The sequence below is a fragment of the Dermochelys coriacea genome, chromosome 11 (assembly GCF_009764565.3).
Source record: "Dermochelys coriacea isolate rDerCor1 chromosome 11, rDerCor1.pri.v4, whole genome shotgun sequence".
NCBI classification, from domain to species: domain Eukaryota; kingdom Metazoa; phylum Chordata; order Testudines; family Dermochelyidae; genus Dermochelys; species Dermochelys coriacea.
This window is the reverse complement of record NC_050078.2, coordinates 57,249,002-57,276,188: the sequence shown is the minus strand read 5'-3', so window position 1 is coordinate 57,276,188 and position 27,187 is coordinate 57,249,002. Positions and strand designations below refer to the sequence as shown.

The window sequence follows — 27,187 nt, the reverse complement described above, 5'->3', positions numbered from 1 at the left end:
TTCCCGACGGGGTGCGCGGGGCGGGGCGGGGCGGGGCTGGGGAGGCCGCCGCCGCCGCCGCCGGGTTGCGCTTTTCAAACGCCGCCTGTGCGGGCTGCGGTTGGGGCGCCGGGCAGAGCCGAGCGCGAGCGCGGCGCCGTCGTCCGTTTGTGGGGGCGCGCGAGCAGCGGGGTGCTTCGCGGTGAGTGCCCGGGGGACCCTGGCCCCTGCGCGGATGGGACGCCCCGAGGGAGGCTGCCCGCGGGGTATGCCCCCGAGCGGCACCTTCCTCCTTCAGCGGCAGGGGGAGCCCCCGCGGCGTAGGGTGGGGGCGGGAACAGCCTGGGGCGAGGGGGTGCCCCGCCCTGTCACCCTGCCGGGGGGTGGCAGCCGCCGCCCAGGGCACCGCCGTAGGCTCCGTGGCGGGCAGGGGGGCGGTTCTCCCACGCACGCTGCCCCCTCGCCCTCCCAGCGGCGCGCCCCCGGGCCGGCAGCGGGCTCGGCCGTAGCGCTCGGCGAGCCGGCCTGCAGGAGGAACCGCTCTGGGGCCGAGCGCCGGCCTCTGTAACGCGTCAGGTGCCTCTCCCGGTAGGCCGTTGTCGGAGTGAAGCGCTAGGTACGAAGGGGGGCGTTCAGGTGGGGGCCGTTGGGGTTAAGCCCTGTTAGTGTTCAGCCTTTAAGGGAGGTTGCCCAAACTGACTGACTTGGGAAGATTGGAGGAGTTCCCACCCCCCGAGTTCCGTCCTTCCCACCCAGGGTAAAAATACTCCCGTGGGTTTTTAACTTTGTTCTGTTACTGGCACGCGAAGTGGGCAACGCAGGCCCTAAACGTAAAGGGTAAAACAAAACGTAGCAGAGGCTGGAGCTTGGTGGGAGGAGGGTTAATGACTTCACCATCTGGGAAGCTTTCGGTAGCCATCCTTCCCTCCCGGCCTCCAAAGCGGCCACAGAAGCCCTTGCTTGTGTCCGTTGTGGGCATCGTGTTAAGGCTATGGGCGCTGTGGGTCCTACTTCTTAGTCCCTTGAAAATGCACTCGGGCCTCTCTCCTAATTCGAGACATGCCATTTCCTATGCTGTCCTGATGGAGTTCACAAATGCCTGGGTTCTTCTCTGCGGAAACTGCAGCTTCACAGCTCCAGAGTATAGCTTGTCTTTTTAAAACATTTCTTTCTGTAGTGTTAGTTGGATAAATGACACTTTATTGTATTTTCTCTGGTTTTTTTTTTTTTTTTTTTTTACCTACGCCCACCACTCCTGCTTGAAATATGTCTAACACTGTAGCAAAAGAATGAAATGCTTGAACCTTTATTTTTCTAATGTTTTGTTACTCTGAATTTTTCTTTTTGAAGACATTAAATGTATAAGAATTTGAAAATGTGTTTACTTAACTGCCTTTGTTTCCACTGGAGTTTAAAAAACTAGGGCGTCTGATCCTGTGAACACATTGCATATTTGTCCTGCCTTGAGTGCAGGGGACTGGACAAGGTGACCTATTGAGGTCCTACACTTCTATGACTTTAGTGATTGCACAGACCCTGCTTTGGGCCATCATGTGGCATCTCTGTTTTCTTGTACCAATATCATGTGATGATATTTAGCATTATTCTGTAGCCTATTTTTTTAAATTTAGTTTGTGTTTCCCCACTGGCTCTTCAGAAGCAGAGAACAAGATGTTATTGGTCTTACATAAACAATGGCGTGCTTTTTTCTCTTTCATATTCTCAAGTAATTGCTATTTTTTTTTAAAGCTGTATTTGTTATCTAATCATAACAGTGTAAAAGGAGTGCCAACTGGATGTTTCAGTCTTTAAAATTTAGGAAGGGCAGTTTGAATGATGGGCTATTTAAAAAAAAAAAAAAAGGGGGGGGGGAGGGAATGGGGTTGAGTGCTGGCTGCCTCAGTCTCTTCCAACTGCAGTAGCAAAGAGACCAGAAATCTTACCAAATTCATGGACCCAGGTTTGTTAGAATGGAGTGTTCCCAGTGATATATCTGCCTTAGTTTAGTTGGGTTTTAATTAGCTAGCTCTCTATATTTCTTGTTGTTTTTTTGGCTAAGGCTATTAGTGCCCTGGCATAAATACATGGTTCTGACACATTGGAATTGGAGACAGAGAAACCAGAGTTTGAGGTGTGCCTCTTACTTGCTGGTTCTTCCTACTTTGGATGCACATATGCATCATCTGGCCTGCTTGGGTTGGTGTGGGGGAAGGTCATCTAATTTTTTGTTGTTTCATATGCAACACCTTTGACCCTGGGACCAGAAAGGAGCATCAGAATCTCTTGCAACCTGTGCTGTAGTAGGGACCATTAGTAATTAAACCTTCCAGGTGTGAAATGCAGGTGTCTATAAGTGCTAGAAGATCAGCCTCAGCTCTGACCCCCAGGTTAAAAAGTCTGGCAAGGTTTCAGAACAGTTGTTAGACTCCCTGGCTTGGGGAAAATCTAAGAAGCTAGTCACTGTGAATTGGCGGAGATCGGCTGTGGCAGAGCATAAAAGCTTGGCCTCGTGTGTCAGTATCTGATGAAAGAGCCAGTCCTTGAGAGCATAGCCTTAATGTTCCAGCACTTCTGGATTTGCATATTGAAGTGAAAAGCAAACCTATGCAGAAGTCAGAGCTACAGCAAAGGGTGACGTTGAGGGCCAGGGCCATATTATGGAACCCTACCCTGCCCCAGATTCAAGGCCATCAGTTCAGTGCCCAAAACCTCATTTTAAGTTGCCTGCAGCTTTTTTGGAGCCATTAATTCTTACTGGAACCGTAGTTACTGTGATGGCTCATTGCGTCAAGCCACTGGAACATCCTCATTTGAATCTGCCCCTCGTGCAGCACTGGATATGTAGTACTCAGTGCTTTATTTTTTTTAAGGAAAGAACAATAATGCAGGTGCCAAGCTGGTTTCTTCTTTTCCTTTTCCAAGAGAGAAAATGGAAAAAACTTATGTGGATAAACCCATTTCCCTAGTGACATAAATCTCACCAGAGAAGTTTGAACTTCCCCCTGAACACCTATTGGTTTTCCAGGAAATGTTTTACCCCTTTGAGCTGATTGCTTAATCAAGCCATTGTTCTCACCATTGGAAGCCCTCTCAATTTATGCTTTGATTTGGAATTGAGCCACACTCAGCCTGATAGCTTTCGTTGCCTTTCCCTTCCCAGGGAATGGATCAGGGATCCTCCAGAGTAGCATGAAGACTCTTGATTCCAATCTTCCAAACCATGGTATCACTCTCCTTCATCCAAGGAATTTTGATAAGAAATTCCCTGTGGGTACTGACATGACTGAGAGGTACCATGATGGTGAGATTTCTAAGGCACATAGTATGGAAGTGTAGGAGAAGGCCCAAAGAGATTACTTTGAATGTAGCTATGGCCTACACAAACACAGGCTATGAAAATTGCAGTACTGGGTTATAATCTACAGGGTTTTATAGGCAGCTAATGGAAATAATGTTGGAGGGTGAATCTTAAACTTGTATAGCAGTATATTACCAAGGTAAAAGAGCTGAGATGCTACATGCACATCAGTAGGTTTTAAATGACCTCACCTAATTATAAGAACATAGCTAGTAACTCATAAGCCTGGGAAGGTGTGCAGATTTATTCCCTGGTTTAATGTTATATATTAAAGGATTACCACAACTCTTAATAATGAGAACTTATTTTATGAAACTCTTATACAAAATATTCCTCTGCTTTCCTGTTTTCTTTGCTATTTTGATAGACATGGTAAGAACAGGGAGGCCATTTTAGATGCTGTACTAACAAATGTGTCACAAACAGTTTTTATATGGCCATAGGTTATATATAGCCTGTTATCCATTGACTTCAGTTCATAAGTGGTCCTTATTCTTATTGGTTAAAATTTTTTTTTAAGAGATGTGAAAAACCATTCATATTTCAAAGGTGTTAAAGCAGCTGTTTTTGATGACATAGCCTCTTGAGATGACTTTTCCTGCTGTGTAGCAGTGGGATTTTTGTAGTATTGGTCATATTTAAATGCATATTTTGCTTTGACAGGTGAAAATAGATAACTAGCAGAAGAGAGAAGACCTTGTGTTAATTATGTCCAGGAGAAAGTCGGATAGCAAAAGCCTTTTAGGCTTGTTGTCCACATCTCTTCAGACACAAATCAAGATGGATAATTTTTACAATTTTTACATGCTTGATCCTAAAGAGCTAGGAAGGTAAGAACATTTATTTACATGATGGTTTTGGGGGGAAAGGGATGCAACTTCACATGGAAAAGAAATCCCAGCTGCAGTGGGATATTTGTTGAAAGAGTAATATAACTCCAGCCTGTGTTATCTTTTCTAGTAGACTCCACAAGGTGGAGCATGTGGAGGAAATGAAGTGCATTTCGTCCTCTGTTCATATCCCAGACCAGTGGAAAGGTCTATGTGGGGTCTAGGGGAAGATGCAATATAGATGGCTTGCCTGCCCTTTCCACACGAGTGTGTGTAGATTTGTGTGTACAGGATCCCCTCTACATGTGTATCAGGGAGCATGATTTTTTTCTTCTATACATATACTTCAGAAAGATGCTGAAGTGGTCATAATCTAAATAAGACATGGAAAAATTTCAAAAGGTGGATAGTATGAGGAGTAATTATAAGGAAAGGTGGAAGGCAGCATTTCCCAAAGCTTTGAAAGCTGAGTCCCACCTTCAACCCTATCGTTTCATGGTGTTAAAGGGCTACCCAAAATGGACAATCACTTGAAGTAGACTGTCTAGCTCTTCATTGTATGATACTACTTCTCCTTTAATAATCTCTGTGTATTAGTGAAATACTGGAATCTCAGACAAACATAGCTCACCAGTTACTCTGATCATATTTTCCAAGATTTATTTGCAATCCCATTATCTAGAGACTTACTCTTTTAAATGCAAGCTGGAGAACAAAGCGAGATGCCTGTTTGCCCCCTTTCTCCTCCCCCGCTAGTCTTTGCCCACACTCTGAGGAAGCGCTTATGTATAGATTGCTCGAAGAAATTGATTTTAAAGAGTAGGGAAGGACACCTTGGTCTATTCTGGGAATTGGGAGCAGCATGCTAGGAGGCACAGAGCCAAGTGTAGGAAGGATATGAAAGGAGGAGTTCGGAGAGAAGAATGAGAAATATCTGGAAATAAGAGTGGAGTTGTAGAATGTAAGGTTTCGTAGGCGAGGAAGTGCTTGAATTTGTTATGGTAAGGGCCACATAGCCGCGGAAGAGATTCTAGGGATAGGGTAATGTGCTTGGAGCAGAGGAAGAGTGTGATGCCAGTAGTCCTGTTTTAGACAGATTGCAGTGGGGAGATGGAGAAGGCTGCACTATTCGTTGCCTGTGACGAAGATGTTAACAAGGGGGACAGTGAAGAAATGACATATTCCGCAGGAAGTCTTTAGCAAAATGTTTCTACTTTACATGTCAGGTGTGACAAAGTACATTCATGTATATCTTATGAAACTTCATTAAATGGATCTCTGCATACCCTGTATGCATGGTGGTGGTTTACCAGGGATAATCCCACTATCCATTTCTTTATTTCATTGTTAAACTGTAATGAATTTCCTGCATTTCTACTGATACTTTTTCATTAAAAAAAAAAACTTTCCTTGAACTTACTGATATATTGTTTGTCTTAACTCATCTTACAGGTTTTTTTTTCTTAATCAGCACAAGTTTAAATTTATGGTGCATTGCAAATCAAAAGCAATAACTTTTATTAGTAAAAACTTGATGCAATACTATCACTGATTTTTCAAAACTAGTGTTCACTCTAGGTCAGGGATGGGCAAACTTTTTGGCCCAAGGTCCACATCAGGGTGCGAAACTGTATGGAGGGCCGGGTAGGGAACGCTGTGCCCCCCAAACAGCCTGGCCCCCGCCCTCTATTTGCCCCCTCCCACTTCTTGCCCCTTGACTGCCCCGACCTATTCACACTCCTGCCCCCTGACAGGCCCCTGGGACTCCCATACCCTATCCAACCCTCCCTGTTCCCTGACCACCCCAGAACCTCCGCCCCATCCAACCACCCCCTGCTCCCTGACTGTCCCCTGGACTCCCTATCCAACCCTCCCACCGCCGCATGCTGCCCCCTTACCATACCGGGCAGGACGATCCCGTGGGCCGGATGTGGCCTGCGGGCCATAGTTTGCCCACCTCTGCTCTAAGTGAAAGGAAGATGTTCAGGAAATTAGCAGGAAAGATTTGAATGTTTATATGAAACTTAAATGGTTCCTCTTTTTTTTTTTTTTTTTTTTTTTTTAAATTTAAGTTGTGGTTGGTAGGGTCGAACAAATAAAATATAAGCTTTTGGTATGTATCTTCAAATTTTATTATGTTAAAGAATTCAATTGATTCACGTTAAACAACAGATTATTGCAAAGCATTTTCACAGCTGGGAAAGCAGTTACCCATTTCAAATTATCTCTCATAAGAGGGTGTGCATGTCGGGTTAAGAACATACCTCTACCTCTTTCTTTTAACTAATTCATTTGTTGACAGTTTCATTACATGCACCCCTATCTGTTTCTGCACGTTGTGTGTGACTTAGTTTTTTTTTTTTTTTTTTAAAGCAACATTTTGTTCTTTGTTATTTTACTATCTGGTCTGTTGCAAGATGGTGAGGAAGTATCTAGTCAATATTTTTAACAATAAATACTAGTTAGAAAACGTATAGCTAAATCCACAGGCCAAGAATATGCAGCTAAATTTCTAAAGAAGAGAACAGGACTGCAAAGCAGAAATTTTACATGAAATTGCTGTGCTCGAATTAACAAAGTCTAGTCCTCGTGTAGTTAATCTCAATTTGTGGAATTTTACCCCATTTCACAATTCATCAGATTTTATACTAATTGGAAGGTGTATTTAATATTGCAAATGGAAACTGTTTTGATGAACAGCGTGGACATATTTTTTTGTAGTGAGTTTGATTCAGACTTCAACAGGGGCCTCAATCCAGAATCCAGTTTTCCACATGACCTTTTCAAGCACTATCTTTTGTGTGCATAGGTGATAGAATTTTTGTGTGTGGAAAGGCATCACTTACACACTCAGTGATGTATATGAACAAATGGAGGTAACTCCGAAAATATACAGTATGGTGGTCTTTGTATATAAAACTATAGAAATGTTCTTCATATTTACACCATTTGAAATTTTTTATTTTATTTCAAGTGGTGTAATTTTAATTTTATCTTAAGTTCTTAAAAGTTCATGCTGTTTTTTTGTCTAATTCGGAAAAATACTTCATAATTGTGGAACTAGTCACTTTTGGAAATGTTTTTGTCATCATAAACCTTGCTTTTTCAAGAGTTTGTAACTTGGCTTAGGGAATACATTTTTTTCTAATTTTCTAAAAGGTCAGCTTGGTTTTTAGAAACAGTATGTGGCTTTCTTCTAAAAACTTATCTTTACCAAAACATATTTTTGCTTCTATACTTAAACAGTTGTCAAGGAAATGAAACGGAATGCTTTGTTTCTGTACTATATTCAAGAAGGGGAGTGATGTCTAGCAACTAAAAAGTAGGACTGAGTGACAAGATTACTGGATTGTATTTCTCGTTTTATCATTGACTTTCTGCATGAACCTGGGCAAGTCTCTTGCTTTTCCATGCCAGAGTTTAGCTATCTAAAAGTTCATATTGTAACTCTGCTTTCCAGTTTGTTTTTAAAATAGACAAATAAAACATGTAAGAATTGATTTTTTTTAAAAATGCACAAAAGCTGAAGCTTTCGTTTGCAATTTTGAGAATTGTTTGTGGAGGGAATTTGTGGGCCTTGGAAAATCTCCTACACTTAATGGGAGCTTCTTCCCAATAAGGCACACTTCTAGTGAAACCTTAATATAATTTAAGGGAGGCTATCTGTAATTCCCAGAAATTACTTAATCCTAAATTAGAAATAAATTGTTTAAAAATAAACATGACAAATAGAGAAACTTTTATAACAATTAAGCTGTGTCACACACTTAAGATTCACTCCCATTCCTGTATGCAGCACTTTGAGATCTTGGCATCAAGTGCCCTACATATGCAAAAAAAAATTTTGTGAACATTTAATTTTTTTTAGCTAACTTGAACTGGACATTGTAAGACCCTTAATAGATTGAAGTGATTTCTAATCTTACTATAATATTAGTACGTCCGATGTTTGCTGAAATGATGGTGTTGATTTATTAAAAGAAACAGTACACTAGCCAGGGTTCTCAAACTATTGGTCCAACCTGTGGAAGAGATTCTTTTGTGGATTACCTCCCTTTTTGTTCCCAATTGCATAATATCCCTGTAGTAACAACAATTGCTCATGTGGAAAAATAACTAATTTTAGTTCATTACTGCAACCTGATTACATCTGAACCTTCATTTTTGGTTAAATATTGTATTACCATGGTTTCCTGTCTGAGAATGTTTTAATCCATAAACATTGAAGAAATGCAGTAAAAGTTTCCTCGATGCCTGAAAGAACCTGCCATTTGGTTTTGTAGCTCACAGTGAAACTATGCTATATAGGTGCTGCCTAACTACTTTTTTTGAACATGTAATTCTCTTTGGAGAATAATGTACTAGAAAAATATTAACATATCTTCAGGATCCCAAAAAAGTGGTCTTTGGAGCTTGAAAGCTTGTCTTTTTCACCAGCAGAAGTTGGCTCAATAATATATTAGCTCACCTACCTTACTGCTCTTGTATCCTGGGACCAACACAGCTACAACAACACGGCAAACAACTGTTTATCTTAAGTATTTGTGAAATGCCCGTACTTAAGCTTCAGTGTAACTGTCATAATTTTCACTAAAGAAATTTTAGTCTTTTCCATTCTCTTTGCAGAGGAAGATGTGCTGTGGTTAGAAAATGTATAGCTAAATCCACAGGCCAAGAATATGCAGCTAAATTTCTAAAGAAGAGGAGAAGAGGACAGGACTGCAAAGCAGAAATTTTACATGAAATTGCTGTGCTCGAATTAACAAAGTCTAGTCCTCGTGTAGTTAATCTCCATGAAGTCTATGAAATGACAAATGAAATCATCTTAGTGTTGGAATAGTAAGTATGCATTACATCAACTTCACTGTTTATAATAGATTTGTTAACATTCATTGTTTGTATCAGTTATCAGAAAGTAATCGGGAGATCAACATACAGTGTAGTTAATATTGCCTTTTGTCTCTAGAATTTTCCAGGTATAATTTATATTCATGTCAAAAGATGTGTTGAAACCATCATAGTTAATTTATATGCTTTTGTTCTTTGTAAATGACAGTTTTTCATCATCAATTATAAATAACTAATACAAGATAAATATTGCAGAAACAATAAAATTTATGCTAGTGACATAAATCAAGAAAATTGAACAATATATATAATAGTGCTATACTTAAAGTTCAAAAATAAATGAATATAATTAGATTAATAAACATGCACACTTAAAACTGCATTCAGGAAATGCAAAAATTAAGACTTGAGTGACAGAATTAACATGGTTGTATTATGCAATTCTGTGTGTTATGGTATACATGTAGGGAGACACACAGCGCTAGTTACATATTTCACCAGGAAAAACAAGAGTAGAAAATGATTGTGATAACATTGGAGTTGGGACCTTTACTTTTGCATCTTTTACTCTTTTTTTTTTTTTTTAAAGGGAAAAAAATCATTGGTGCTTAATATATAATATTTAAATTAACCCAAGTAGGGGTCTGAAAGGGATTTATGTGGAGAAGGAATGAGTTCCCGCTTTTTTTTTTTTTTTTGCATAGATACATTTTTCTTGTTCTTCATAATTCTTCAAGTTAATGGGGAAACATTATATGTTTATATTGTGACAGACATCTTTAAGACAAAATTGTGGAGAGACCCTAACGGTAAAGCAACTAATTAATGACTGTTCACTTATTGCTGAATATGGATATTCAGGTTAAATGTTCTGTATTTGGGGGGGGATGACGACAAAATTCTTTACCTATATTAAAAAGAACAGACTTCTGAAACCAAAAGTTTTAAATATGACTTATCCTCCCTCCATTCTCCTATGCTGCTTGCTTTTATCAGATTGTGCTGTGTTTTGGTTACATCCTATCTAACTAAGAGAAGTAAGATCTTTTGGGGGGGGGGGGGTCAGTTCCTGGCTGAAAATTAGTCAGTTCCACTTTTGTCTCAGTTTCTGATCAATATTATTTTCAGATTTTCATGCACTCATAATGTTGCAAACACTGTAGAGGCAATTGTTTTTGTTTAAAAATACTCCTGTCAATTTAAAATACACAAAACAGGTATTTCTGTTGGTAATCAGGTTTTGTAAAATCTTCTGTATAATCATATTAGATCAAATTCAACTAGTGTTTGTGTAAGTAGATTTTTTTTTTAATAATCATTTCCCTAGGAGAACAGTCTTTCTAATGTCAGGCCACCAAGAGAAAATGTACACTGATCCCATGTAAGAGATCTGGGTTTACTAGCATACTCCATACATACTTTTTTGCTAGTAACTCTCTTGCACCTTGTTCCTGACTTTAAGAAGTGTTGGACACTTGCAGTTCCCGTTGACTCCAACTGGTGTTTAGTGACCTGGTTCTTGGAGGTGCTGAATATCCACTCTGGTTGCTCAGGACCTCTGAAAATCAGGCCATTTATTTTAGGTACCCATGTCTGAAAATGGTGGCTGTTGTCGAAGACCATTTTGATATCTGAAATTTATCAGTTCTTGCTAGCTGTGTATAAAACACACACACACACTTGTATAGGAACAATAGTGTCCAGGGTGTGAAATAAATACTACCAACTAGACTAAGTTTCTCTGAGCAAATCAAGTTTATTTTTAATAGCTTCTAATTGATTCTTAATGTTTTTCCAAGATAGAGTGCATCAAGATCACCAAACTCATGTAATGTAGGTTCTAAAATTTGTATCAAACTGTGCTGCTGGATGTCAAAGGCAAGTGCTTTTTCTATCAGACTGTGTGTTTCCCAACACATCCTGATGGCTCAAGTAGCTTAATCAGTCAAACTGGAAGTAGGGACAAAGTCCTGATGAATTTTGGACTTTTTGCTTTCCCTAGCTTTTATCTTTTTATCTTTATGCTTCTATTTCAGCTTAGCAGCTGTTTGTTTTTTACTTGTATCACTAATAAGCTGCAACAAGGTACTCATGGTAAGCAGAGTTAATCTTAACTGGCTATTTTATAGAAGTGTCCAGCAGCCCTTAGTTCAATTTTTTTTAATAATTTCAGGATTTTACCTGATTATTTTCGTGTATTTTTGAGGTGACGAGCTACTTACATTTTTTTTAATTGTGAAGTCTTTAGACTAAATGGTATCCTGTTAAGTACATGTCCATTCATTCATTTAACTCAAAGACAGTTCTTTCACAGACAAACTGCAAAGCAAAAAAAGTCATACTGTTTTATGGTAGACTGTTCTTAAAAGTTTTCTAGTTTCTATTTGGTCAGATTAGACATAGGGTAAGCCCAGGGTTCAGACTCAGGCTTGAGCCTTCTGTCTACACACATATTGTGCTAACCCAGTGCTTGGACCCAGAGTCCCAGGATCCCATGAGAATGGAGGGTCCAAGCCTGAGTCAAGCAAGACCCATGGTTTAAGCCCTGCTGTTTTGCAGTGTCGATGCAGTGCCATTGGACATATGTTCTCGCGTTCTGTCAAACATATTCCACAATCCCATGGGCCAACTGTCTCTGTCCTCTGGACAGTTAAGTTTTCCCACACTGTGCCACAATATTTTAGAGCTAGAGTTGACACGTTTTGGGGGCAGCTGGGTAGCATGAGATATGTACTCCTGAGGGAATTCTGTGCCAAAAAATTAAAATTATGTGCACAATATTTTAAAATTCTGCAAATGTTGTTTGTCAGTAAATGTGGCTCCAGCATGGCAGTGAGGGGCATAGGCCACTGGCTGCATTGAGATGGGAGATCATCCTGATGTCCCCACCTCCCCGGTACAGGGACTTGGCAGTGAGGCTGACCCTGACACAATGCAAGGGCTGGACCTGCACCAGAAACACCCTGGGGGCCCTGCCCCTCTGTGCCAGACACACCAGGTCAGCCCAGCAGGATCTAAGTGTGGTGTGAGAAGTTTCTATGTGGGGTGAGAGGTTTCTATGTAGGGCAATCTGAGTGCTGGCAGCTCAGCAGGGGAAGGGGGTGTCTGGGTGTGGGGAGATGAGGCTTGGTTGGGGGCATCTGTGTGTGGAGGGGCTCCGTGAGAGAGGGTCCTGTGCTGGGGGAGTGAGGCTTGATGGGGTGGGGGTCCATGTGCAGCTGGTTGGGGCTCAGTTGGGTGGGGTTCCGGGTGTGAGGAGTTTCGTCGGGGGTCCAGGTGTGGGGATAGGGCTTGTCAGGGTGAGGGTTTGATGGGCCTGCTTAACAAGGGAACTCCATCTGCTGCCAAGCAGGCACCACATGCCAGGCTTCCGCTTCCTCCCCCCCCCCATGATTCCACTGTCCCCTTTTCTTTTCCATCCCCCTCCCCTCACTCTCGCATTCCTCTCCTTCTGCCCTATTCCACCCGTCGTCTTCCCCTCATCCCCGCTTCCTTCGTTTTCTCCGCCCCCCCCTCCCCCAGCTGCACCACAGGCACTCACTGTTGCACAGAAAACAGGAAGGCTTCCAGCACACAGAAGGGGCGCACAACTGGCATTAGGACCCAGGAGGTGGCATTCAGTTGCAGAGTCAGTGAAGAGGGCCTGCTTCAGCTGGGCAGCTCAGTGCTTACAGAAATGGGGGGAGGGCAGTGGCAAGTAACCCCGTGTGCCCCTCCATGCCTCGCCTCTGTTTAGGGGGCAATCCCCCCCAAAAAACTGTGCTGCATTTCCCCATTACCACCACTGCCTCCCCTCCCTGCATGGTTTCCCTTTGCTTTCCTGCTGTTTTCTGCAGGGAAGCACAGGAATTCTGCGGGGGGAGGAGGAGTGTTTTCTGTGTGAGTGTAGTCCCGCAGAATCCCCCCCCCCCCAGGAGTAGATATGGTGGTTGGACTTTGGCCTGCATAATGCAGTGTAGAAACTAGAGTCCCAGGTTGGGACCCAGATTTCAACAATTCGTAAACTGGGATTACAATTGAGTATAGACACTTGAGCCCTAGATTAACAATCCCTGGGTCTGCTAATTTGAGTTCTTCTACCCCGGGTTTACATTAATTACAGTATAAACATACTCTGAGTGTGCCTATACCCTGTTTACACTGTAAACACCCCTGGTTGGCCTGTGACATCTGAGTTGGGCTGTAAGGCTATTAAACTGCAATGTGTGGCTCAGCCTGGAGCGCAGGTTCTGGGACCTGCCCCCCCCTCATAGAGTCCTAGTGCAAGTCTGGATGTCTACACTGCAGTTTTATAGCCCCGCAGCCTGAGCCCTGCAAACCCAAGTCAGCTGACACAGGTGTTTTAATTGCAGTGTAGACATACCCTGAGTGTCCTTACTTTTATTTTGGAGGATCTTGGCAAGGTCTTCCGAAGACCTGAATATTGAGGTTACATGGGATTATATACTGAGCTGTAGTTTCTACCTTCTCCCCACTTCACTCAAGAGAGAGAAGGTGATGCTGATTCTTAGGCAACCTTAGAGTGCTGTAACAGGGATTTGAATGTTTCTTCAACAACTCTGTAGCAGGGTCATTAGTCTTGTCATCTGTGTTGGAGATCTGTTGGCAGGTTCCTCCACTCTGCACCCAAAGAGAAGGCATCTTTTGCAAATGTTACACAAGTGGTTTGTAACTTCATTCATGAACATCATACTGAGAAAATGAGACATCCAAAGTGGATCTTTTATCCTTCAGGGACAACACCACATCTCTTCTCTGCTGCCCAAGTGCTAGCAGGATCCAGACTTCTTGACAGAAGCATTCATATTATACTGGAGTCATGTATTGATATGCCTTACCTTGTATTTTTGAGTCAACAGAAAGGTGAAGCTCATCTTGTCCCCAGACCTTGGCTTGGAATCATCAGTTTTAGTGTTTAATACACTATCCTTCTTTCCAGGGTGCCTGGACCTTTCGTTTTGGAAGTGGAGCCAAATTCTTCACCTAGCAGCATGGTTTTTGGCAGCCTATGAGATGTGAATCTTCAGTTTTTTGTTCTAGGTGTCACAAGATCTTCTGAATCTAGGAAGTAGGCTACCAGAAGTCAATACTATCTAAAATATTACAATGTGTATTTTTTATATACATCTGTTAAGTTCATATTTAATAATACAATACAAGCAAACAGCAGATAAAAAGAGCCTGTATCTTCCTCAGTTTTCTCTTTTGAGCTACTTAATTTTACTTAGAGTGCACCTGGCAGCTATAGAAGCTTATCTTCAAATCCATCTTTTTTTTTTTTTTTTTTAAATTCATCATTCATCTCAAACTAGAGAGAGTAGAACAGAGGAGACTGAAGCACTGAGGAGAGATTCAGTGCTAATTTCAAGCTGTACATGCATGGAGAAGGAAACAATGGGCACAGATACAAAGTGCATGCTGTAACCAGGAAACTACATGCATCACATTTATTGAGCTTTATTTTCATCTTGTTTTCTTTATGCTATCCCAGTGGTTGGTTTTATTTTCATAGAATGAAGTGATATAGTTGCTTCAAGGAAAGCATGGATCTGGTTTGCCAAAACCTAAATCTGACAGAATCTCAGGTTTTTAAATAGTGTGGAATCCAGAAAAATACATGGAGTATACATAAGCATTTTTCACATGGTGGTAGTAGCACACAGGCATTGTACAGTTGCAGATTTTAGATGTCTGAATAGGTGGTCTTGGATAGGATCTTGTACAGTGATCCATAGTGAGAATATTTGAGCAATCCATGACATAAGGGCTCTTGCTAGAAGTCATTGGCTTTAGACGAATGGTTTAAGGCATGGCAAGGATTATTAATCTTCCTTTTAGGTAAGTTTTCTTGGAATGTTGCTTTCTGATATCCCCACTATAGCTTTGGAAAAATCACTGGATTTTTTTATTTAAAAAAAATCCTCTGCTCTGGGGGTACCTTATGCTGTCAGTTTTCAGTCAGTTTTCATTGACTCACTTTTTTCTAGACCTTTATTTGCTGGGTTTCTTAGTGAGGGTGCTGGTTCATTGACCTTGAGCAACCTTGACTAAGGAATAAGATTTCACACCAATACCACAACATTACTAGACCTCTTTCCTAGTGACTCACTTTTTTTTTTTTTTTTTTTTCCTGCTGATAGAATTTTATCTCTAGTTCTTTCTCAGCAGGACCAACAGCCCAACACGGGTGGTGTTTTTTTCACTTTCTTCTACCACCACTAAATTAATTTTCTTCTATTTCATTAGAGGCTGCTCTTGAATGTATTTTGAGTGATTGATTGAAATGTTTTTCCCCTGAAGGAGTTCAACCAGCAAGCACATTGTTAATTTCCAACTAGGATTAGCATTAGTAACTGGTTTAATTGAGGCTTTTGCCTTGTTCAGGAGATTCTTGGTTTTGACTTTCAGTTAAGTAAATCCTTTGTGGAGCGCTGGAAGAGAACTAAAGGTGATCATCCTGTGACTTGGTGTAAAAGTTTTAGAAACTTGGGTTGAAATTTTCAGATCAGTGCAAGGAAGCCACACCTTCCACTTGGAAATCTTAACACATATTTCCTACTATGAAATTCCTTTTTGTCTTTGCCTGTTTGCATTTTATAACATTTTTTTTTTTTTTGTAGAACAGGCTGATGAATACTTTAAAAATACCATAAAGTTTTAGGATTTGTAACTTTCTCAACAGTCTCTCTTTAAATGTGCAATAATTTGAATTATAAAGACATTTGGGCAGTTTTACTACTCTAATACTCTTCTTAAATTTGTCATTTATGTCAAAATGATCAAGCTTAGTACATCTAATGTGGCTTATGTATATTTAACTTCTTGTTTCAGTGCTGCTGGAGGTGAAATCTTTAATTTGTGTGTCCCTGACTTAGATGAGAGAATTGAAGAAAATGATATTATCAGACTTATTCGACAAATACTTGAAGGACTCTGCTGTCTGCATGAAAACAATATTGTGCATCTTGATTTAAAGGTAAAATTACACATGGTATTCCAATAACTTACCTTTTTTCATTCTGCTGATTTGATTTAATATGTCAGCTCCAAAATCAAGTCTGTATAAAAAGGAGGTGTGGGATATGGCTACATCAAAACAGTATGGAAGACGTGATGGAAGCACACTGGCATAATTGTTGCAATTTTAAGATGTGTATTGGGTGTGATTAATTACTTGCATCTTAGCGCACGTACAATAGATATAGGCACCTTAGAAATGCACATAATGACAGTATCTTATGCAAAATCAAGGTTCTTACATTCAGTATAGCCAAGTTTATTTTACTGTATGTAGTAGTTTCTTGTTAAATACTCCAGTTAATACATTGTGATTAAAAACCAAAAACAAGCTGTATATCTTGACCAAGTCAACTGTGATGTAGGAACTAGCACTTGCATTTCCAAACTCTCAATTTTATCGATGTGAAAACTGAACTATTCAGTAATGTAGAGTTTGAAAAGAACCTGCAGGGGAGAATTAATACCTTTTTCTAAAACAATTTGAATTGGTCTTTTGCAAGGCTGGGTTTAACAGGGCAACAGAATGTGTTCAGACTCTAATGGCTGTATCTTGGCAACTGAAAGAAACCTTTACAATAAATATTATCTTACAGAATATGGAAAAATGCAGCTATAATTTCAGAGGGATTCTGAGCATGCCACAGTTTGTGTTTTCTTGAAAATGATTATTCTCCTGTTCCTCATAAGACAGTGTGACTTTGGAGTAGATTGTACTATCTGAGTAAAATATTAGTCTTCCACCTTTGTGTTTTTAGCGACAGCATAAGAGCTGCAGATATCAGGGTCTGGCTTTGGTCAGAGAATGTTACAAATGGGCATCACAAATGCTTTTTGTGGATTCTGTTTTAAAAAGGTAATATTATCAGAATGCTTAAATATAACCTAAATGTCACTTTGGTATACTGTTTACCATTTAAATCATACTTTAATATTTAGTCTTCACGGCATAAATATGTATCTTTCTCCATTTAGCCTCAGAACATCTTGCTGAGCAGTTTCAATCCTCTTGGTGATATAAAAATTGTAGATTTTGGTATGTCTCGGAAGATCGAGAATACTAGTGAACTGCGGCAAATCATAGGAACTACAGAATATCTAGGTAAGGAAGGGCTGTTTCCTTTTAAAATTCTTGTATGCAAATTAAAACAATAGTTCACTGAATTTGAAAGCTAGACATGTACAGTGCTATATAAGCTCAATGTCCTGAGACTCTTGTACCTAGTGTCCTCTGTCTGCTAATGGTGGCCACATGTTGTATTTTGAGTGGGGGTTGTTTTTTTTAGTAGTGTGTAGACCAGGTGAGACTTAATCGTTTTCTTTTTAAAAGTTAAAAATATTTGCGCACTGAAAACAGAAGTGGTATATAAAGTTGTACAGTTTGCTTTTTAAAATGGTGTTTAATTTTGAGAAATTACATAGTTAGAACCTTGCTAATTCTCTCTAATGACTAGGTGGCCCAATGCAAATACATGCTAATATGCAAAATTTTCATTAAACTGAGCAAATAATAAAACAAGCTTAATGTAACTTATAGATATAGTCAGTTGGGGTTTAGCTTTAATTTGATTCTACAGTGCACTACTAGTTTATTATATCTTTTTAAAATCTTCATACGAGATGAATGGAAGCATCTGCTATTAAATTCTTGTGGTGGAGAAAGATGGACAACTTTTTATGTTAGGTGTGCATTCTAGTGAAGCTGATCAGTAAGATTAAATTATCCTCTGGAGAGGAAGTGGAGGGGAAACATCCAGATTTTTTTTAAGACCTACTTCTCTGAGGAAACTGCCTTCAAATTCTGTCTTTAAAATTGGTTCAGTGGAGCTGTAGTGAACAGTTAAGGCTGCTTGGAACCCATTCTATGCTGTGGCTCCGCTGACTTAAAAAATCATTTTAGCTAAACCAGTTTTAAAACTGGTTAGAATATCTGTGAAACTTCCTAGTTTAGGCCAGTCCTTTATGGTCAGCCTAAGATCTTATTGATGTAAAGAAAATTATCACTCAAAGGATCAGTTTAACTCTTTAGAATGCTTGGTGTAAACACGAGTGTTTCAACCAATTTACAAGTATTCTAAGAATTGGCTGAAGTAGAGTAGACTTCCAGCAGTTCTAAAAACCAATTCAGTGCTACTGTGGTTGTGGACAAGCCCATATGCGTCAGTCAGGTCTCCTTACTGCTGTCCAACGCTATGTTGTAGTGACCTTTTTGGTCAGTAGAGTACATCAGTAGAGTACTTGGCTCTGGGAGCTGTACCAGGAACTTTGGGATAGGCACCTAAAAGGCATTGTAGCTGAACTGGTTTAGAACAGCACTAATGTGGATACAGGACTGGTCAAACTGATTCAGCAAGTAGCATCATAGTATGAGTGCACTGAAATGTTTGTTTTTAAAATAGCTTCATCTCTTTGGTTCAACAGAGAATTGAACTGTCTAAATGTAAATGGGTCAGGTGGCTATAAAAGAAGCTTCCAGTCTAGTGTTACAACTCTAAACCTGCTGTGTGTAAGCAACTGCCAATCCATAAGTGATTTTAGTGTTCTTCAGAGACATGCAATGTATTTCCTTCATCTTCAGTCTTGTAATTAAATATAGTAGTAATAGAGACTTCATTTCACAAACTACATGTTTAGTCCTATAGTCTTGTATTTTAGCATAAAATTGCTAAAAATCCATAGTATGACCAATGTTATTTGAATAGGATATAGCATATTACATATTTTTAATCATGCATTGAAGGGTATCACTTTTTTTTCCCAGCTCCAGAAATCTTAAACTATGATCCTATTACCACAGCTACAGATATGTGGTAAGTTTATTTCTTCTAAAGATAATAGTAACTAAGTTTAAATAAATTGAACACTAAATAAATCAGATATCAGCTACTCTTGCACACTTTTTCCCTACAAAATCCTTTACTTTTCGATCATTACCTGCTATGGCAGGAACACTTCAGCCAAAACGTTAATTTTCCACTATTTACATTTAAAGCACTGTATATGTTGCATTTAAAAGTTACTCTGCAGAAACAATATAAACCTTGTAGCACCGTGCAGAAGAGTGCAGTTCTTGTGGCTGGGTGTGGCATAGCAGCTCAGTCTTGTCTAGTGCCCCCTCTCAGTGATTGTTCTGGTCTTGTGTTGCCTGTCTTGTGAATCAACCCTCTGGTTAGGTCATGATTTAAGTCCGCCCTTTCTGGGGTACAGAGAGTCCAACAAATAAAAATCTCATGTTGTCACAAAAGGTTTTCAGCCCCAACATTGCCTCATGGTCATCATACCCTTCTGGTTATCCTTATCTCTTTTTTTCAGGTTCTTTGCACCACTTTATGTGGTGTTTGATAGTGGAACCCAGGCCTTCCCTCTCCTCTGGGTTTCAGCACAGGGACCCTATAGTTTTTGAATATAGACACAGCTATACTTCTCTCACCCCCTGTTACCTACCTGAGCCTGTCAACAGGTCTCTCCACAGCCTCTTTAATCTCACCCTTCTTGCAAGGCTCTCTCCTGGAATCCCCCAATAAATCCCAATTTAAAACTATAAACTCAAATCTATTCCTGCCTTTAGGCTTGATCTTTCCTCTCTCTCTTCTGCTCTTTCTCTTGCTTTGTTCAACAGCTGAACAACTCCAAGGGTGCTCTCATTGGAAGTCTAGATACTGCCTTTGTCAAGGCTTCCCCCCCAGAGCCTGTCTACTCAAGTGGTTGGTGAGTCTTTACCTGGGTATCTCTACTCTACTTGGGAGAGAATCCTAGGGCTAACCATCTCCTGGACTCTCATCACAACCTCTAGTCCCAGAGAGTTACTGCAGAGTTTCTCACTTTCTACCTACAGCTCCTTTCTGCTACAAACATCTTCTGATTATAGTCCTCTCCCAGCATTTCTCCAGGTGGGCTTCATCATCAGTTCAGATCCCCACCTAGCAGGTGCAGCCCACTACTAATTGGCCTCTCAGGCCTACATTAATCTTTTCATTGACCATCAAACACTGAATCTAGTATCTAACAATCTAGTATCTTATGCTATAACTACTAAAAATGTGGGTTAATGGTGGTGTGAATACAGTGAACCAAATAGACGTTCATATTTCAAATCAGCCTTATTCCTATACATGTGAAATGTTCTTTTTTTAAAAAAAAAACGTTGCCCATGAATGTGTTCTAAAAATCTCACATTTTGTGAATTTTACTTCCACCCCTTTCCCTTCTTTAGCTTTCTAGATTACGAACTTTGAAAGAGAACTGCATCTGCACATCTTCATGAATAGAAAGAAGTTCTTATTATTTTGATCTCATTCCACAGAGTTTTACCGCCTGTTATTTTTCTGGAGTTATTTTACATATAATTTGCTGCTGAGCCTGGAGCGCATTTAAGGCAGCAATATCACCTCTTTCCTCACAATTTTTCATTTTGTAAGTTTTTTTTCTGGGCAACTCCTAATGTGCCCTAGTATAGAAATCTTTCCTCACACCAAGAAACCTCACCTGTTTAATTTTCTTGTAAACTACATGGTGTGGAGTTCAACTTTACTTTCTCATGCTCAAACTTTATCTCAAGAAATAGGATAGTGTAGCATGTGTCTGTGTGACTAAGTATCCGCCTTCCACATTCTCCACAGCTCTCCATGAAACTGGAAAAACAAGTTTTTTTTTTTTTCTATTTGTATGAGTCACAATGTGGGAATCTTGTGTGCATCTTTATGTTGCAGTGTGGGTTTCCACTTCTACCATGAATTTAAAAATGTTATGCTCCTGTTGTCTGCATTCTTAAATTTTTATACATGGTACTTGCCCTTCTTCTTCGAGAGCTGGTCACTATGGGTGCGCACACGCTCCATGAACCTTGGACTGACAGTTCTTCAGTGGTAGTGTGTGTTGGTCCAGATCTGAACCTTACACCTCTTGCTGTGAACCGATGGCCTCATTGGCAGCACAGACCAACTGCCTCTGCAGTTCTTTTTCTTCCGTTGGCTGTCTGGGATGGAACCTCCTGTAGCTTTGCCAGTTCAACTTTCTTGTAAAAAAAAAAAAAAAAAAAAAAAAAATTATATATATATATATATATATTAAGTTTCATATTTAGCATATATTAAGTTTCATATTTAGCATATAGTCATTGTTTAGATCATGGGGATCAGAGGTTCTTCCTCCGACCTTCACTAATCCCCCAATGTTTGAGGCACTTATGCCCAAGCTCCAGGCTTCAAGTCTTGCCTTTCCTGCCCTTGGGACGTCCCAGTAAGTGACCTACACAAGAGCTGCCTTTGCTGCCTAAGGGAGTCGCATCTCATTAAGGTGTGACCTCTGCCACTCCTTCTGTCCCTGCACCAAGCAGTCCTGGGAGTTCAGACTTTGCAAGCACCCAGTGGAGTTCACCACGAAGCCTTGGAATCTTCCTGCTCCCTATCTCTTTGACTGGAGCTGCTGAGCAGTGCCCTGACAGAACACTCCAGCAGATCCAACGACTCCTCTCAAAAGATGAGGATAAGGAGCAGACCCCTCACAGGAAGGAGGGAAAAACATTCCATAAGTCTGTTAAGAAGAGGGCAGCTTCCCTCCTTGCCTTGGGACCAAGTGAGACCCTCTGCCTCGGAGCTGGACCTCATGGGGATCCCAGGAGAGCAACAACAGTACCAGGAGCGTCTAGTGCTCCAAAACAGTCTGACAAGGTGTGCTAGAACAGTAGGAACAGATTGCCTTTGACAGCATACCGTGCCAGAACAGTAGCTGACTATTGGTCAAATGCATTTACTTTATCCTCCAAAACTATGTAAAATGTGAACTATGGGGGATGCAATTTGTTGTAAAAATCATGTTTAGAGTGGGGAGGTAAAAAAAGAGGAAATTTCTCTTATTTTAAGAATAAAGAGCAAAAAAGTTTCCTCTTTCCTGCAAGATATATTTAAAATAGGTGCATCTTTTAAACATAGTAATCTCTATAATTGAGTGATGGCGGCTGCAAGAAAGAAATGGCTGGAGCAGATTTAAATAGCCGAGCAACTTTCACTCTTGACTGCTAGGAAGAGCAAGTGGCATACCAGCAAAATCACTTAATGCTCTGAATGATACGTTAAGAAACACATATCAGGTATTGCATGTATATGTAATCAAATTACTTAGAACTGTGGCTTACTTTGGTTCTTTTGCTGCCAGTGAAATGAGAAATAACAAGGAACACTGACCATAGCACCAGTGATAAAGGGAGATAATTCATTTTGGTGTCTCTTTTACTTATAATTTAGGATGAAAGATAAATTGCATCTTGTTTCATTTCAGGAATATTGGTGTAATCTCATATATGCTGCTAACTCAAGAATCTCCATTTGTGGGGGCAGATAATCAAGAAACTTTCCTCAATATCTCTCAAATCAATGTGGATTATTCAGAAGAAACGTTTGTATCAGTTTCATACCTGGCCAGAGACTTCATTGAAAAACTTCTTGTCAAAAACCCAAAGTAGGTAGCAGATTCTTCGGTGCATCTTTCTATTCGTTTGTAAGCATCTGGCAAAGCAAGGTCTTGATCCTGATTGAGGACTTTGGGTGCTACAGTAGTATAAATGTGATAAGACCAGTGACCATTTAACATAAAAATGTTGGTTTGTTGGTTTTCATATGGATACATTCTATGTGGTATAAATATTTAGAATGTGCTGGATTCAAATGGAAAATCTGAGTTGACCAGTGAGATCCCAATAACGGAAATTCAGTTTAAATGTTGAATTATAAAGTTATCAGATATTCTGATTGTATATCAGATTATCTGGTGGTAATGGCCAATTGTAACTGACTTTTCTATGTAGTAAGATGCTATTTGCTTAAAAGCAATTTTACTTCAAAAAATGCCATCATGGCTTCCAAATCAAATTTGCTCAACTTGCAAATAAACTAACTGCCAGATCGCATACTCGGTCTTGAATATATTTTTTTGCTTATGCATTGTAAATAATAGTTCTGCTGGCCAAATTTTACCTATAAGTAAATGATCTTAAGATGTGGAGGGCAAAGTTTGACCCTGCATTTGCATTTTGGTTAATAACTCTGAATCGTGAGCCAGACTAGAATCCCGGCAGTCCTCTGTAGTTGTGTTGGCAGTAAGAAGGCAACAATCTGCGGATGCTGTAAAATTGTTGCCCTTACTAATACCTGTTGTGGGGCTAAAACTTCACTCTCCAAGGCTGTCCATCTTTCACATGTCCAAACTCTTGATACTTTTTTTTTAATGTTTGTGAAATAAGCTGTGCATTCCATATAAGAGGTTAATACTTTCACTTATTTAAGTAAAACAGCTTACTTTTGATTTTCTTTCTTTCTTTCTTTCTTTCTTTCTTTCTTTCTTTCTTTCTTTCTTTCTTTCTTTCTTTCTTTCTTTCAAAGGGAAAGACCAACAGCAGAGGCCTGTCTCTCTCATTCTTGGCTGAAACAAGGAGAATTCATATTATTGCGTAGTCCTGAAGAATCTTCCTGTTCTTCTCCAATGCAAGAACACACAACAAAGTGTTCAGAGGAAAGGAATACTAAATCAATTTGTAATGGTACCTGCAATGACCGAGCAGATAAAGAGAACATTCCAGAAGACAGCAGTACAGTGTCTAAACGTTTTCGGTTTGATGATTCATTGCAACATCCTCAAGACTTCATGACAGACTTAGTATGTTAACATACAGCTGTCTGTGCAGGTCCTTTGAACTGAATTTAGGATTCTAATCTATTCCAGTGGTGAATATTGTGAGATTATGGCTTGTCCATTCATGCAGCATGGTTATACTGAAATGCACTTTCAAGTGATCCTCTGATGGGTACTTCCTTTCATGTCCATTGCTGGCAATGGCTTTTACTCCTGAGAAACTGGAGTTCTGGCATCAGGGGAGAGCCTTATGTTTTGAAGGCGATTTAGTTGAATATATTTGCACTTTTCAAGTTTTAGTCCAAAAAATGTTTAATATAATAAAGTAGAGAATAAAAATATAAAAACTTTTGAATGTTAATAAATGGACTCTAGTTAAACAACTTATAAAAATGCTCAAGACAGTGATCTAATAATATAAGCACATTTTTGTGACTAAGACTTGATAATGGATTGAAGCAGAGAAATTGAAACGAATAATTTCTGACAGCCTTTCGCTGCAGTGACCGTGCCATCATTTGTTAACTAAGGGTTTAAAATCAGCAGAATATTGGATGCATTTAGCAAATACTGTTTACTTAGAATGTTTAGCTGTGGTTAAGGATAATCTTTCTGCCTTAGCTGACTGGTTACTTGTGAATAGTGTACTGCATGTGGCATGTACTTTTAATATGCTAGCATAAATATTTCTGGAATACTAGAATAGAATAAGGGTAGGTTGCCAGTCTTATTGCTGAAGATCCATGCTTCGTAAACAAATCTAATTATAAGAGTGTGAAAAGTCTTGCACTGAAGTGCATGCTGAAACAAGTGTACACACTCAAAAGTTGTCTCCATATATATCAGTCTCCCCTATCTATCTGGATTGTATTGAAATACAGATTGCACAGTAAACTATAAATATTCCAATACCCATAATAATTGAGTGTACATACCTCTTAAAAACATCAGAGATCATGAGACTAATAGCAGCGCATAGTCATTTATTGCCTGTGCATCTGCATTAAGGATGTGTTAAAAAGCTGATAGGTGTGGGATGGAGAATGTGTTAATTTGCTTGCATAATAATTTTTACAACCAAACTATTTTTCCTCAAAGTACTTACTCATGCTGAGAAATTGGCTGCAAAATTTCTGAATTAAAATTCAGAGCTCTGTTGGTTATATAAATTTATCAATTTTTGAAAACATTCTGTTTTGCACTCTCCATCTAACAAAAAATAAAGGCAGGGTTTTGGGTTTTTTTTTTTTTTTTTTTTTTAATTCCTCTTGTTCCCAGGCTCTGAAAAAAACCACTGCATTATGCCAAGTTGGAGCAAATGTTGATCAGGTCCTAACTGAGTTTATTAATAGTGTGAAAATGGGAGCCTTTTCAGATAGGGAATGGAAGTAATTAAAGCTCTTTGAAATATTATGAAAGTAAATGGCACTTTTAAACTATTGCCTGGATCTTCGAGTCTGCATAGCTTAGACTGAATCCTCCTCAGTGTGGATATCTCATTTGTCTTACATAATGAGAATTGTGATATTTAGTTAGTTGCAAGATGCTTCCTCAAATGTGCATTTTGACCCTGTCATATTTAAGCAATTTCTAGTTAAAATTCAAGAGAAAATATCAAACATTGAAATAATGTAAATGCTCATTTTATTAATATGTAATAAAATGTTCTATTTTAAGTACCTTTATAACAAAAGGATGGAATAAAAAATATTTTAATCAATTTGTATATTAAATCCAACTTAACAGACAAATGAGTCCAATAATGCTCTCTTTACTTGATTAATACTCCTGTTGATCTGAATGGAAGTTCCAGCTGAGTAAAGTTTGCAGGATCAGGCCTTAACCTTTTATGTGTTAAAATCCAGTCTTTTCTGTTCTCTTTATAAAGACTGATATCCATGTGATATTATTTTTAATACCAGTATGTGTTCAACGATGAAAAGTTGAGCCACCTAGTTATTAGGGGACTCCACTATGTCATCTCTACATATTAATGTTATGTATATATTATTCTTTTCTGTGAATGGATAACTGAGACATAAGTCGACTTTGTGGAGGCAGTTAATAAACAAGTTAATTTTTTTTTTTTTTTTTTTAAATTTTGGAAGGCCTTGCTTTTACCCAATAGTTTTAACCTCAGGTAGGTTCTTCTGAGAAGAAGATAGAAATAATCTAATTACAGTGTATTGAAATAAAGGTATTTTTATACATTCAGAATTGAAAGTTCACTTAAGATGAGGAGAGGAAATGTCAAAACAGTACAACAGATTCAGCTATAAAAAGTTTACAAAAAATAATAGTAATATAAACTCCAAATTACTGCTAAATTCTTAATTTTAAAACTGGAAGTGCTCACGCATTAATATTACTATTTCTTCTAACATATGATACAGGTTATGCAAAGTATAAAGTCATAACCATATATACCAGCACTTTAACTGAACAAAATACAGGAAATATTCCATAAAGAAACTTTCCACCATGATATTTGATAAATGTTTACATTTGTTACTGCTTTTTTCTGGTCTTAAGTTATCTTTTAAGTTTGAATAAGTGAATTTTGGTTTTATCCAATAGAGCTTTTTCAAATTTTGGAGACATCTGTATTTTTGTACGTAAATTCAGATATAACTGGAGTAAGAATTTTAAATTGTTTGGATTAATATAAATGTTTAATTTTATAAGAATTTTGTATTGTGCATGCCATCATTTTCTTTAACATATGTAATTTCATTTAAGGTACAGTTGTTCTTTGATAGCCCATTGTGCTTAGTGTCATGTCATTGGGGACTAGCAAAAACAGATGTAAATGGTCATAGTAATATTTTATTAAGATAACTGATGTAATTTCTATGCAATTCTTGAATTATTTTGTATAAACAAACATTTTGTATTGAAATGTGACTTTATTCAACAATTTGTACACTTAGTATTTTCTAATCTGAAAAAGTGGCTTTCCAGCTAATGTCCTGTGCTCTGTGTAAAGTTCATCTGATAAGTTAGTGAATGTAGCTTTTTGAAATGCCACCACATCCTTACACTTAATAATTTCATATCTGGAATGCTGCATACATTTGAATCTGGATTAAATCTATGAGGAAAAAGGTGTTTCTGCTTAATGTACATTGAGGGACAGAACTCTTGTCCTTTTATAGTTTAATTTTAGGTATAAAATGCTTAAAGGAAAGGAGAGGCATTTTAAAATATTATACAAGAAAGAAATGCTGGTGTTCAGGTTTCATTAGTCTCTATGTAGAGAACCAGCACTATGTCAACCAGCTAAAGAGAGAAGATAAGAAGCAAAATGAGACAAACACATGAAATGGGCCAGTCCAAATATTAAGTGTCTTGACTTAAAACAAAAAGGAAAAGGAGTACTTGTGGCACCTTAGAGACTAACAAATTTATTTGAGCATAAGCTTTCGTGAGCTACAGCTCACTTCATCAGATGCAACTGAGCTGTAGCTCATGAAAGCTTATGCTCAAATAAATTTGTTAGTCTGTATTCGCAAAAAGAAAAGGAGTACTT

The 27,187-nt window shown here is 39.0% G+C and overlaps 1 protein-coding gene across 3 annotated transcripts; it reads left to right on the top strand.

Annotated features, from left to right (window-relative positions):
* The first annotated feature begins 24 nt into the window (after positions 1 to 24).
* Positions 25 to 27,005, top strand: STK17B (serine/threonine kinase 17b). 3 transcript variants are annotated; one of them, XM_043505501.1, is made up of 9 exons: positions 57 to 181; positions 3,140 to 3,280; positions 4,001 to 4,167; positions 8,794 to 9,006; positions 15,847 to 15,991; positions 17,008 to 17,134; positions 18,794 to 18,842; positions 22,309 to 22,488; positions 23,409 to 27,005. In XM_043505501.1, the coding sequence occupies exons 3-9, from the start codon at positions 4,046 to 4,048 to the stop codon at positions 23,689 to 23,691; spliced, it is 1,119 nt and encodes a 372-aa protein (XP_043361436.1). In that variant the 5' UTR covers positions 57 to 181; positions 3,140 to 3,280; positions 4,001 to 4,045; the 3' UTR covers positions 23,692 to 27,005. The 3 variants fall into 3 exon arrangements, with proteins under 3 accessions (XP_038277831.1, XP_043361436.1, XP_038277834.1); XM_038421903.2 differs by lacking the exon at positions 3,140 to 3,280 and having other exon boundaries at positions 25 to 181; XM_038421906.2 differs by lacking the exons at positions 57 to 181; positions 3,140 to 3,280 and adding an exon at positions 372 to 595.
* Positions 27,006 to 27,187: the final 182 nt, after the last annotated feature.

Excerpts from the sequence above, each read along its gene's own strand:
- STK17B (XM_038421903.2), top strand. The coding sequence starts at position 4,046 with ATGTCCAGGAGAAAGTCGGATAGCAAAAGCCTTTTAGGCTTGTTGTCC. Across the intron at positions 9,007-15,846 it reads ATCATCTTAGTGTTGGAATA|TGCTGCTGGAGGTGAAATCT; the intron begins GTAAGTATGCAT and ends TTCTTGTTTCAG. Across the intron at positions 15,992-17,007 it reads TTGTGCATCTTGATTTAAAG|CCTCAGAACATCTTGCTGAG; the intron begins GTAAAATTACAC and ends TTCTCCATTTAG.